This window comes from Grus americana, chromosome 1 (assembly GCF_028858705.1).
Source record: "Grus americana isolate bGruAme1 chromosome 1, bGruAme1.mat, whole genome shotgun sequence".
NCBI classification, from domain to species: Eukaryota; Metazoa; Chordata; class Aves; order Gruiformes; family Gruidae; genus Grus; species Grus americana.
The window spans coordinates 7,459,930-7,474,494 of NC_072852.1; the positions used below are offsets into that span (position 1 = coordinate 7,459,930).

The 14,565-nt window shown below is 44.3% G+C and overlaps 1 protein-coding gene across 4 annotated transcripts in view; it reads left to right on the top strand.

Annotated features, from left to right (window-relative positions):
* The window catches only part of CAMK1D (calcium/calmodulin dependent protein kinase ID), a 235,478-nt gene that overhangs the window by 133,531 nt on the left and 87,382 nt on the right, over positions 1-14,565 (top strand). For all 4 annotated transcript variants that reach the window (XM_054835918.1, XM_054835927.1, XM_054835937.1 and 1 more), the window contains exon 3: positions 5,354-5,428. In XM_054835918.1, coding sequence (XP_054691893.1) covers positions 5,354-5,428 — 75 coding nt within the window. The remainder of the gene's footprint in view (positions 1-5,353; positions 5,429-14,565) is intronic.

The following is a 14,565-nucleotide window of genomic DNA, read 5'->3' on the forward strand; positions in this document are numbered from 1 at the left end:
ACATGTGCTGTTCATGGAGGTGCAGCATTAAATGTCATGTCTTGCAAATGTAACACTCTGACTCGGAAAGAGTTGTTACAGAAGGAATCTGCCCTACTTAAATGGCTCTCGTGTTTGCCCAAGATTTTTTCACAGCATTCTTCTAACTGATCCTAGTTTTCAGTGTTAAATATGATAGATGTTAATATAAGTGATTCAATCATAGTTTATAGCATGCTTTTGCAGCTGGGATATTTAACTTGCTCTCCGGGCAGCTCAGCAGTCAAAGCAACAGCAAAATCTGAGTCCTCTGCTTTTATCCATACAGAGTGCTACCCCTCTAATTAATGATCTGTGGCAATATGCAACCACTTGTCTTTCTGTACTTTGGCCTCTGGGATATTCACGAGCCAGCAGAGATGTGCAGGAAGCTCAGTCATGAAAGAATTAGTTTCCCTTATTGTACATCAACTTTCATATTTTAATCCTTTGCTTCTTAAAAGCAATCTCCAGCCAAAGCCCATGGAATATATTGATTTTATTTTTTTTTAAATTTTGGGGGTTTTTGCGAATGTTAAAGTGAGTTTTACTCATTAGGGCTAGTTGTGATCCTATGGGACTTGTGCCCTTCTGGTGGCAGTGAGGAAGATGTGGCGGCTCCGTTCTGGCCCATGGTAAAGGTGGATTTTAGCATCACTGGAGTGCCACGCCGCATACTCATCACTGCTCCAGCATCGCAGCACACCCAGTTTGGCACGATGAAAACTGTCATGCAGGGCCAAATGCCACTCCTAGTCAAGTCAGGTCTTGTTTCGGGGACAAGTTTCACCTCCTTCAGAGGCAGACATTTCTGTATTTCAACAGCACCGGGTGCTGTAGCAGTCAGGGAAAAATGACAATTTCCCTATCAATCAACACTCTTGGGCAACGACTCCACAGCAAGCAAAGGGGACCAGTCTGTGCTTGGGGCTCTGCAGCAGATCAAACACTTTCCCATCAGCTCTTGTTTGCACAGCTGCCATGCTCGGAAAAGTCACCTGAAGTTGTTGGTTACCCAGTTCAGTTTGCTTCTTTAAGTCTTGGCTGGCAATTTGCTCATATGTTAAAATATTGCTCAGGTGCAACATTACCTCCATTCATTTGTGTTGCTGACACCTTTGTAACAGCACATGGGCAGAATCGCAGACCTGAAAGGCTGGAGAGGAAACTTGATAATTTTGCACATTTGCATCATGCCTGCGGCACAGCATCCAAACCAGCATTGCTCTGAAAATGGTGAATCCATCCTTTCTTTTCATAGTTTCTTACCAGGATTAATCACTCTTCATGTTTTTTTATATACTTAAATTTCCTTGATTGTCACTTCTATATTTATTTTCCTCTTCTTTGTCCCCTGGATTGCAGCATCTCATGGGCCTCGTACAGTGAAGAGTCCTGAGTGAATTGGTTAAAGTATTGGCCTCTCTTTATTTGTATTTTTATTTCTAGACATCTTCTTTCTGTCAAATGGCCTCAGAATAGTCCTGAAAATGACCAAAGCAGCAGTGGCTGGAGGTGTCACAGATCAGGGTGTGGGAGATGTGAGCAGCGCCTGGGGTTTGCCAGGAAGGAGGGAGAACATCAGGGAAAACAGCAAGTGTGATGAAGGGGAGGTTAAAAGGGTGGTAAGGGACATTTCCTTAGCTGGATGCTTCCTTGTTCATAACAATTTATGTAATCTGATGCAATTTGCTTTAACCAAGCCCATGTTTTCATGTTCACTTTCGGGGCTTTTTTTCTTTCTTTGAAAATAATTAACAGGAACTGGTGTCACCCCAGTCCATGTCCATGTCCCCTCTGGTACCGCCATAATGTTGCACCATCACGTACCCCAACAGCATTGATGCATTGCTTTGCGCAGAGCTAATCCAGGGCAGGTTTATCTGTAGAAGTATGGGACCCACACTGGAAGTTGGGAAGGAGGGAGGCCAGGGAGGGAGGGCAGAGGGAAGAAAAAGGCTGCGGAGAAGTGGGGTTAAGATCCTCTCACTGAGATGGGAAGGAGAAGGGATTGGAATAAAATGGCCCATTGGTTAAGAGAATACTCTGGGGATCTGGGTTTTTTGGCCCCCTCTGCTCCCTCCTCTCCTGTGATTACAGAAAAACTTCTAGCTTTTCTGCATGCCACTTCCCCTTCGGTAAACTGAAAGCAGTGCCTTTTAAAAAAATAAATCCTGGCAGGTCTTGAGGAGATCAGGTAGTCCGGTGAGTATTTCTGCTAAGCGAGATCACCAGTGGGGCTGCGTGGAGGAATTTGGAGGCTTAGCAGAATGAATCCTCTGAACTTTTGAGATTCACTCAGCGCTTCTAGAGGGGGATAAAAGCAGAGTTAATTAAGCCATTCCCCAATCCCTCTTGATCCGTGACCATCAAATAGCTGCCGCTGCACAGTGCTTTCCTCGGCTCTCGATGTACCTGAGCATCTGTGCAGGCCAGAAGTGTCTGTTTGGCTGTTACCCACACATCTGGCACTGTCGGATCTGCTTGCAGAGGCGTGGGACACCCTTGTCCCAAAACCCCATTGGCCTTTGTGGTATTGACAAAATGCTGCAACGATACTGCGCCTGATTTCCGAAACCTTGGGGTGTTATTGTGATGAAAAGGATTCAGCCTTGAAAGGTTAATTATTGTGTATCAGGGCTGGAGGCGATTGCTTGCCCATGCTTTAAAGTGAAGAAAGGAGCACGGTAATTTCTGTGGGTGGAGTGAACAGCAGAGGAGCTGCTGGCTGCAGTGACCTCTGCTGGGAAGCCCACAGATGCTTTGGTCCAGCTTCAGTAACAATCTGCAACTTGAGCTAAACCATAGGTTTCTCCCCAAGTGATTTCCATTGATTTTTATTTTTTTTTTTAATTTTTAATTCCATTTTCCTTTAAATAGCTTGTCATTTGAGAGTCCATCTGAATAGCGAAATGCTATGGGGGACAAGTTGTTTCATTTGCAGGCGTGCGATGTGCACTTCACCAAGAATATTAAGCAATGCATAACTCCGTGATTAAGGCCTTGCTGGTCTTGGGGAGACTGAGAGAAAGTGGGGGAAAAAATGCCTTCTTCCCATCTCAGAAAGCTCCTTGAGTGCAGCAGCCACCAGTGGTTGGGGTGGTTGGTGTGCCGGCATCACCTCCCAAAGGGACATCTTCTTCCAAATACCCTCATCCCTATGGGGGTGACTCCCTTTGTACTTTGGGGGTGATTCACCTTCTTCTGCTGCCTCCTTCCAGCCTACACTTTATTTTTGCTCTCTCCTTGAATCCCACATGCTCATGTCCTGCATCTGATTTCAAAGAGGGGCAGATTGTCTCAATACAGAGGACTCCACCGTGGGAGGACTAAACCCTTTCTTCCCCCTTCATTTTAAAAATGAGCAAGTTTATCCGCCTTCAGAGAGCCCAGCAGTGCTGTGCCCATTTGGTTTGCAAATCAGAAAGAGAAGAGGGTCCTGCGGCAACCCTCAGCGTGCAGCGTTGCATGTCTGATGAGCTCTTCTCTGGCCTCTGCCTCCCCTGGCTGTTCGTCTTTGTGGGTAACCCACCCACTAGCCGTGTGTGGGACAGTTAGGTGCTGCTGGCAGCTGTCTCAGAGGGGGTTGGGTTGGTTTGGAGAACCTCTGAGGTTCTCAAAAATAGAAATGCAAAGCATTAATATGTGCACGGTAAAAACTGTATGGCAGACTAAGTTGGAAGCTTTAAACAGATAATGCTGTAGTAGATTATTTGTATTAAAACTGCCTTCTTGATTGTGATGGTATGAGGTACACAAATGATTACATGGATGTGCGTGTGCACACAAGAAAATGTATAAATACATATAATAATTTCCATTAAAAGTCACTATTTGCTTGAAACATCATTTAGGATCCTAGTGTACCTTCAACTAACAACTAGCAAGGCAAAACACCCTTTCCCTCACTGTCACCCGGAAGGACCAGGCACTAGACCTGCACAGCCAAATAAAGGTTTCCAAACCTTGGCTGTGTGAAGCCAAGTGGGCGGTGTGCTGGTTTCCTGTTGTCAGTATTAAGAACTTAATTTGTGATGCAGTCTACCTGGAAATTTTGCTAAAATATCATGGGATTTTCCCGGTATTTATGTAGAGCGAGGAGCCTACTCATGTATTTGTTGCTCTGACACCCTGTAGTGCGTTATGTTTGAGTTCACTTATTGTTGATGTTAAATTTCCTGTGTGTGAAGGTCCTTATATGAATGCAGCTTTTGATGACTGATTATGGGTGTAAAATCAGGTCAGTTGTAATCTTTCCAGTGAATTCAGAGGAAATTGGATTAGTCTGCATTCTTACGGGAAAGATCCTGCCAGGCGCAGGGGACCTTCTGCTCTCAGCATCTTCACAGAGATGTTAGGGCACTTGCAAATGTTGAGGATGAGGCTCTGACACATGATTAAGCATCTTAATTAAGCTACTTGAACCTTGAAACATGTAGAAAGTTTTGCGTTTGCTGATAATGCACTTTCACTTACTTTCTGAATGTGTGCATCTGTTGTTTAATGAGTGGTTCGTGCTTAGTGTTTCCCAGCTTTCTTTTGCTCTTAAAATGATTGTCTGAAATTGGTGTAATTAATATTCTGCCTCTGGAGTTGTACTGGTAGTCTCTTTAGGGTTTGCACAAGTTAAATGTATCCTTTGTAAATTATTTGTAAGCATTTAAGGAGCAAACCCAGAGAGACATTGCTCTGCATAGTTAATTAGGTGGATGCTTGTAGAGATGATTTTTCTCTTTAAAGTTAACATTTTGACAAGACGCTTAGTGGGAATGATCGGTGGGATTGATGAGTGTGTAGAAAACTCATGAAGATGCTTGGAGTCATTGCACAGAAAGCGTGCGGTGCTTAATAACGCTGCAGGGAAATTCGGGTGTCCAGAGCAGGTGTGACATCGGAGCAGGGTGAATTTGGTGGGAAGAAGCGTGGGGCTGTCATATGGCTGTTGCCTACCTGTGTCAGCTTCTGTGCGGGGGCAAACCCCTGCCTTCTCCCCACCCGTACCCTGCTGCCGTCACCCCCTCTCGCACCATGCTTTGCTGCTGTTCTGAGACTTCAGCCTCCAACCTTCATTCATCTGACCTGGGAACTGTAAACCTCTAATGCCCCAAATACTTAGCCCTTAAATAGTTTGGCTTCAGAGCGGATTGAAGGAATTTTCTGTGAGTAATAACAGTATTCTGGGCTGTGAAGCACTCCTGACTGTTTACTTTGGTCAAAATCGTATTTTATGATGTTGAATAGAGCACTGACAAGCATCTAACTAAATATAGCTTTATGTTTTGCAGCCACTTAAAAAATAAGAATCACTATTTCATCTTGTCTTATCGTTTTTCAGGATCAAGCATGAAAATATAGTTGCCCTGGAAGACATCTATGAGAGTCCGAACCATTTATATCTGGTCATGCAATTGTAAGTACTGAACCTAATGAAGTTTCAAAATTGCCAATTCTTCTTGTTCTGCTTTTGTTCTTTAACCTAAAAATGGGATATGTGGGAGGTATTTGTCTTGGGTGCTGTAGTCTGAAAAATCCTCGGCAGGTGGTTAAAAATGAATCTCCAGGCATGATGGGCTGGGTGGTTGTGAAATTGGGAGCTAAGGTGTTTTGTGAATAGTCTCACCCAAATCAAACCGGAGTGAAGAAGAGATGTTAAGGGGATCAGAACTGGCTCCCTGTGTGTGGAGTTGCCACTGTTTAGTTCTTTGTGACTCAGCAGATACCTGGTCTGTACTGAGTGAGAGGTGACCTGAGATGCCACCATGTGCATGGGTGCTGGATTTGCAAGAAAGCGTCATCCCTGTCTCAGCAGCAGCAGTAGCTCATACCATTGTTCCTTGACATGTCTCTCTCACCAGAGCCCCTCTTCTTCTCCACTTCCCCTCCTCTGAGCCTGAGAAGATCAGGATCCTCTCAGGTACATGATATGCTGTGGCTGGCCTGGACCTCCCATCACATCCACCTGGCAGGGAGGAGGGAAGTGACAGGCAGATGCTCATACTGCCTTTTTTTTTTTTTCTTCTTTCTGAAATCAATTAAAAACCATGATTTGAAGTTAAAATTTCCCCTTACCAGCTCTAGTCTCTCTTTTTTTCAATTATGAGGTCACCTCAAATGTGAGCAGAGCAAGCAGACAGGGCAGAGGGATAAATCATGGCTGGGAAGAGCCAGATGTGCCATGGGGAAGCCTGGAGCATCTGATAGAGGCAGCTCTGGGGTTAAATACCCCACAGAAAGCCCCTGGGGACTCTGCTGGTCCTTTGTCTGTTGGCAATGTCCAGGTATAGGGCATGGAGACGTCCTTAAAAGCTGTTCTGCTGGCAGTATGGCAAGAATAGTGCCCTGTACATTTTTAATCTGTTCTTGTAGCCCTACATTTCAGCCCAGAGTGCTGCAAAAGGACTTGCACAGGAATATCAGTATTGTACAAATTCCAACAAATCACAGTTGTGGTTGTGGGAAGTAACAATTTCTCGATCAGTTGTTTTACAAATCCTTATTTTTGTTCAATCTCTTTAGAAAAAAATAAATCAATATTACTCCTATTTATTATTAGCTTCTTTAATGTAGTGTAACCCTCACTTTTCTAAATTTCTTACATCCAGATTATTGGGTTATCTGAAGTATAGGTCTGTAATCATAGGTGACACTGAATATATATTAGTATAAATTTCTACTTGCTCACAATTCAACATTTACTAGGGAATTATCCTTTCTGTAACAGATATATTTGTGTTTGTAAACCCAGCCAACTAACTTTCCAAGGGCCAAGCATTTAGTTGTTCCAGAGAGACACAGCTTCACTGACACCCTGCAGGGTGAGATACCTGGCTGAAGTCAGCAGCCAGGAACCCATCCGCAGCATTCGGGACAGCCCCGACAAAGAGCTGTGGCTGGTGTTATGAGGTAGACCAAGATATCTTGTGTACAAATGCATTGAACTGAATCTGCCAGGGAGCAGGATCAATGCTTTTTATCATTTCTGTTAAGAAAAAGCGGGAAAAATCCTCAGAAACCTCAGGGACATGTTATCTGAATATGGGCACGCACTCTAATGCAATCAAGGGACAGCACCATAACAAACTCCCACTCACGCAGAGAGCCCGTGTGACAAGCCTCATGTGTGTCCATGCTCTTAATCTGCCTCAGCTATGGGATACAACACGTTAGCTTAATTTAATTTTATTAGAATCAGTTGATGTTGTACCAAGCCATTGCTGTTGTCCCTCCTCGCTGCTGTGAATCAGACAAGGCTGTGTTGTCCTCTGCTCTGCACAGGCTATTTCCAGGGAGTAGCCTTTCTGCGCTTTCGTGTAAAAGGGTTGTGTTATGCCAAGGTGGAGAGGACACCATGGCCAGTTACTCACTGTCATTGCTGTGGACGTTGCATTAAGGATGGTGCAACCTCTGCACTGCCTCGGAATTTTCATCAATAGTTGGGATTGGGATAGATTGGCATCAATAGTTGGGTGTCAACTCTGCAAAGTCTGAAGAATCAAAATCAATTCTGCACACCTCCTTTCCCAGTTTCTGTCTGGGAGAAGGCATGCACAGATAATCTCTTGTTTCCAGGGTAACATCAACTTGTTGATGCGAAGCATTGCACAGCATGGGGTGTCTATTTGTTTACATGTCTGTCCTATTTGTTATTAGATTCCTTGTGGGTTTTTTAGTTTCTGATTTTTGAGTATTTCTCCTAGATAAGACAATAGTTGCCTACATTTAAAACTGGGGTTTGAAATGAAGTAGAAGGGGTTCTGATCAAGCAGCTTTCAGGAAGCAGCACTGAGATTATTAAAAAAAAAAAAAATGAGAGAGAGGGGGTAAAATTAGGGCCACTTGAAGATCAGTATCATGAGCACAACAAATCTCAAATCCCTGTGTCCTTTGCCCTGGCTCATTGCTTGCTACGTGGGCACTAACTAATGTTTCCCAAGGGAAATTTTTTGTTGCAGTATTTTCATTAGCAGCCGTTAGAGTATTCCTTTCAATGTTGTGGAAAATCCACATTACAGCCCCTGAGCATCTCAGACCACCTCTGTGGGAGGTTTTTGGAGGTAGACCAAGCCTCCCTGTGTATGTTTGCTCTCTGTTACATTTACTTTTACTTGAAAGCCATGCTTGCTAGCAGGCCAACTTAAAGGATAAATATTGCATATCCTTTATTTTGTCAAAGATATGGGCAAGCACAGGTGGCAGTGTCTGTGCTGGACTTGATAGGAAGGGAAGTGAAGAGGCAGCTGTCCGTGTCTACTTGACACTTAATTTATTCCTACCAGTCCCTCTGGGAGCTCTTCTCAGGGTTATGTAGCTGTTTGTGAATCTGTCGTGTGTGTTTCCTGGCATGTCCATGGGGAAATCTGATCTCTGGCTTTGATTTCACCACCTTGTTTTTACATACTTTTTATACAAGGCATCATAAAACTGTTCAAACTGTCAAAATCCTCTTAGTGCAAGGTAGACCAGAAGTCCTGCTTGGAGATTCACAGATTTGACAACTCAGAATTTCATGTGCTGTCTCAAAGCATTAATCTGTTCCTTAAAAATTACTGGACCATTTTTTCTTTATTTATTTTCCCAAAATGTAAGATATTCCAGCCCAATAACTCTAAGTTTGGCAAGGTTGTAGACAACACTGTGCTGTCTTTTGCTCCAAGCAGTATTGCTCAGCTTTGGTATGAGGTGGAGTTAGCAGTGCAGCTGCAAAGCAGAATACAGATGTATGATACTCGTTGCCTCTCCTGTGATGATTCTGCTAAAATTTTTCAGGCACTATAGAAAAGTACTGTAGAGCGATTAGGTTTTGTCATATTTCCATTAGGATGATGTGCTTTCAAACCAAGAAAACACCTACTCCTTTCCAAACGTGGATTTACAATCATAGAATCACAGACTGGTTTGGGTTAGAACGGACCTCAAAGCCCATCTAGTTCCAACCCCCTGCCATGGGCAGGGACACCCTCCACTAGACCAGGTTGCCCAAAGCCCCATCCAACCTGGCCTTGAACACTTCCAGGGATGGGGCATCCACAGCTTCTCTGGGCAACCTGTGCCAGTGCCTCACCACCCTCATCATAAAAAATCTCTTCCTGATGTCCAATCTAAACCTACACTCCTTCAGTTTAAAACTGTTGCCCCTTGTCCCTGTCACTGCAGGTCCTGTTCAAAAGTCCTTCTCCATCCTTCTTATAAGCCCTCTTTACATATTGAAAGGCCTTAATAAGTTGTCCCTGAAGCTTTCTCTTCTCCAGGCTGAACAACCCCAACTCTCTCAGCCTGTCCTCATAGGAGAGGTGCTCCAGCCCTCCAATCAGCTTCGTGGCCTCCTCTGGACTCACTCCAGCAGCTCCATGTCTCTCCTGTACTTGGAACCCCAGAGCTGGATGCAGTACTCCAGGTGGGGTCTCACAAGAGCAGAGTAGAGGGGCAGAATCACCTCCATTGACCTGCTGGTCAGACTTATTTTGACGCAGCCCAGGGTATGGTTGGCTTTCTGGGCTGCAGGCGTACGTTGCTGGGTCATGTTGCACCTCTTGTCCACTAACACCCCCAAGTCCTTCTCCTCAGGGCTTCTAAGCTATCTGCCTTACTTCACCTCATAAGTATAGGGAAATATCCTGATAACCAGTTGTGGTTAGTATTGTCAGATACTAATATTTCATTGACACAATCAGCCTCTTTGGATATTGATGATTCATTTTCTGCATGCTGGAAAATGATTCATAAAAATGGATTTATAAACACGTCTTTTCTGTCTGAGTGTTACAGGACCGTTTGCAAACAGTCTTTCTGAACATACTGCCTGGGCAGGTCAGAGCAGATTCCCCAAGCTCAACTCTGACTTCATCCATACTGTTTGCCTGCACTGAAGCATCAGTAGTTTCCTGCAGGTTTGTGCGCACCCTGTGCTAGTCACAGCCCCAGGAGCTGGGGCTGTTGCCTCTCTGAAAGGATATGGGGCCATGTCAAAAATCAATTAAGACATTAATTTCCTTGTTCTCCTTTATTCACCCATACTGGCTTAAACTATGTAGGAACTTAGTATTTTTGGTATCTCCACTCTTCTGTCAAAGTTGGTTGAAGTTCACCCAATGGGTCAGAAGTTACTAGGGGCTGGCAGACTTGGGATGGAGAGCCATTGCCTCAACTGCCTTTGGAAAACAGGCTAAAAATAGATCTACAAGGCACCTCCAAAACTTATGGAATTCAACTGCCTGTCCCAGGGCAGGATATGCTGCCTGTACCGGCCGATCAGCCTTAGCAGATGTTTTTCTAACCAGTTCTTAAAAATCTCCAGTCATACGCTCCCCGGGGAACCAACACCATTGCTTAACATCCTTGCGGGTACGGAGCATTTCCTAATAACTAAGTCTTCCAGACTGCAATTTTAACTTGCTGTGCTGGAAGTTTTATTTCTCTAATTCCTCCTGAAGGTAAGGAGACTATTCAAATGGAGAAAGGTTACAGGGGCAGGCCCTGGAAAACATGTAGCTAGGTAAGTAATGATCGAACTTGTACATCCACCTCTGAGTTTCTCTGGACTTTTTTTTTGCAGTCAAGAATACTGCCAAATCCAGAAGAATTCTTATTAATACCAAGATCTGCTTAAAGAAAATGAAAACCTTACTGCCAGGCTGGTATAGCTTTCCACCTCTTTGAGGGGCTGTGCTCCCGAAGAGTGGGTCTGATCCTCTTGGCAGGAGTGCTGCTTTACCTGGATCCTATCAGCTATTGTTTCTGATTCTCCACAGAAAACGGAGTATTTCCCCTGCGTAAGGTCTTTCCAGGCTTTGACGTCTCTACTGAGAACAAGTTTTTAGGGTGAGCAGCCCAGTTCAGCCAGCCTCGAAATGCTTCTCCCTACATTTGCAAAAATACCCAGTCCAAACTGAGCCTAAACCCCGACCTTGAGTTTTTTCCAGCTTGGTATCATATTATTCAGATGATTTCCATCACAGAAAAGCCAGGATGACGGGAGCTCTTTCCTGCCTGGTGCAAGTCACGCACCGAGGAGAACCCTGCCCAGAAGTTTGCAGGCTCAGAGTCCCAGTGCCCCGTTCCTGCTGTTTATCAGCTCTGCCCCACCACATGCAAGCGCCTTACAACCCTGTAACGGCTTGGGAGGCAGCTCAAACAGGCAGGTACCTACCTGCAGTAAAATCTGCAGAAGTTGTTATTATTACCTGAACTACACCACTTGTGATTTTGCCTTTCACCTGTATGTTTTGCAAATAAGTAAGCAAAGCACTAAGCCATAATTAAGTGCTAAATTCCTTTTGTTTTTTGAACGCCCAATGCCTGAGCACACTCCAAGAGCAGCCAAGCATGGATGGGGTGTGCAAGTGACATTTCAATGAAAATATTCAGCCTCCAAGAAAAACAACAGACAATGGAGGGAAGTGCCGTGTTTGCCAGGTTCCTTAAGGAGCCTAGCAAGGACGCACTGTGTTACAAAACAGTGATACACACGCCAAACCGCTATCACATCAGGATGCTAATTAAAGCAAAACATAGATCTGCCGCATCGCATTCCTTCAATGAGATTTATTCCCATACGTGGGGGTTTTTTTGTGCCTGTAAAGCATTATGCAAAAGACAGAAGGAAATATCTCTGCAAACACAATGGGATTTATATGAATGATAAAAGCAAGATGCGTAAATGTCTCTGCATTCACAATGGGATTTATATGAATGATAAAAGCAAGATGTGTTCTTCACCAGCAAAAATACTTATGTCCAAGCACCTGAGAGAAGCCCCTCAGAATCACCATTTTCTGCAGATGGTGTTATTGTAATTATTAGTAATGGTAACAGGAGAAACACCACCAGTAGTAATGAAGAACACTGGAGCTGATGCCTGTGGCCCAGGGGATTCAGTTCGTTTCGGGGTACAGGATGAGAGATCAGCTGCACACCCATAGACTCTGCTCTTTATTTCCAATATCCCTAGCTCAGATGAGGTGTCTCAAAAGGGCCGGCGGAAAGTAGTGCCCAGCACCCATTGAAAATACACTAGTTCTCTGTTGAAAGCCTTGGATCCCGTGCTTCCAGCCCCTCCTCGTGCACAGGAATAAGATTTGAGGTAGATGTACATGGCAGATGGATCTCAGGACGTTTATTGCCTAGGACACTTAATGGATGGCCAGGGAAAGACTTGTTCCCAATTCCTGGTCAAGCAAATATACATGAATTTTATATTAATCAGTTATTGGGTAAATTGTCCACTTTTTTGGTGTGGTTTTTTGTTTTGGTTTGGTTTTTTCCACAAATGCTACTTAAGAACTACAGCACCAGGAAGGCTGATGCACATTGGGGCATGCCAGGAAGGAGCTTGTGAGGTGCCAAGGGAGCTTTGCTTGGACTTTGACACAGCTGAGCGGAGGCTTAGGGGCTCTAGTTAAGGAAGACTTCATTTCCTTACAGCTTTTGGGGTGAAGCATCAGTGATTTGGGCAAAGCAGCCTTCGGGAGTCTGCAGTGGAACAAGAAATGGCACTAACTATGCCCTGTAGTTGAAAAAAACCCTTTTAATACTTCTATGAACAAGAGTTTTTTGAACTGAGGGGAGAGTGCTATAGAAGGCACAGCTCTCCAGGGATGGATCCAGCTGGTGAACGTGGAAAGCAAAGTGGGACAGCAGCAACAGGGTTGAGCATGTGTGACACGACTGGGAGCACCAGACTGCGATTGTGGGAGAAGAGCTCAGGAAAATGAATCCTGGGCCCATCACAACCTTCAACATGGACATACTGCAGACATGGGCCCAAACTGCAGAGCTGGGATGTTAGATTTTTAAATTGCCCTTATTATTTGGGCATGTGCAATTCAGGTTTTGGTTCCAGCCTGTTTCTAGCACTTAATGCAGTCAGAGCATGGTCTATCAGTGTAGCTCAAAAAAGAGGTGTCTTAAAATAAAATCATGCCTTATCAAAATCTTCGAAGGCACATTGACAGAACAACACAGGTCACCCTGTTTAAAGGCTAAAGGAGTTAATCTCACTGTACTTCAGTACTTTCCTGCTAGAGCTTTGCAAGCTGCTGACCACATAATAAACTGACCCCTGGCGTCATGCCCCTGGGAACTGGGTAGCAGTTCCTAATCCAGCATCAATTTCACATCTTTTTCTTCAGGAAAAAAGATTATTACATCAGTTGGATTACGCTGGTGAGTGTTCAATACGAAGGAGTATCTCCCCTTTTCCAGTGGGTGAGAGGTTATAAGTAGCCTAGGAAAGGTTAATGTTGGGGTAGACATCAGGGCATGGGCAGATTTGTTGGTAACAGAGTGATAGACCACCGAGTGATCTCCAGGATGACTTTTAGACACTTGTAATTGTGTGGATTGTGTATGATCCCAAAAGTGTGATATGTGCTCATTGGATAGTCCTAGCTGCCCTTAGCACTTGTTTTTTCTCCTTCTTTTTTCTGGCTATGGCAGGACTTTCGGTAGCTCCTGTTCCCCATGTCCCCTCCAAACACAGCACCTTTTCCTGGGAATGGTACTGAACAGCAGCCCTGTGGCTTCCTTGTGCTGTTTTCTGTGTCAGGGCTTCAGCCATGGCTAGGAGCAGGCGTCCATGGGCATCAGTCCAGCCTTCCTCCAGCAGCACAGGAATGGTGAGAATTTTCTTTGTCTTGGGGACTATAAAAGACTGTCTCATGATGATTTACAGAACCACTTATAGGAAATCACTTTCAACAGGTGTAGACAATTGTCAACATCCTTGCTCCAAACCTTGCACTCATTATTGTTAGCTTAGTCTGAAGTGTCCCAGTGTGGACTCATTAGCAAGGCAACACTGAGGGGAGTTTTTTGTTGCTTAATCAAAGCACTATGCTACATCTGATGGAGAGTGATTTTTTTTTTCCCCTTGTAGCCTTGGGAATAAAGAGATAATGGAGAAACATTTCCACACTTCTTTGAACAGATAGCATTATAATGTTGTTTGCTTTTACAGAAATGTGAACAGCTCAGATGAAAATGGATTTTTTTTTTCTTTAAAATATCTGTTGTTGCAAAGCTACTGTTGTCAATAAGGAAAATGAGGTTTGGCCAAAATTCCAAATAAACCTTGGTTTAATGTTTTATTCTTTAAAGTTACAGAAAGATTTGAAGGGCTCATAAATCATGCAAGCATATCTGATTATTTCCCTCCACTGATGAGTACAGTAAACAAGTACTTTCTGAGGGTTATTTGATGTAACGTCCAGTCTCCAGCAAGGGCCGGTACCAAATCCTTAGGGCGAGAGTATGCGCCTTGATTGCTTTTTACAGCGATAAATTTTGGCAGCATCGACTTGAGTTTCTTCCTTCAGCCCACCAGCAGTTCCTTCGCTAACTCCCAGTTAGGGCTCCCTCTTACAGCTGGGCATGGGGGCGTATATGCCTGTATTGTATAGCCTGGTCTGGTGTAGGCAGTTCATGGGGCAGCAATATATATCTGCCAGTAATCCTGTATAATATCACCGCTTCCCTGAGACCTGGAGTGAGGCCTTTCTCTCCAAACAGCAGGCAGGTGGCTATTTAGAGCCCTAGCAATTTTCGCTCCAT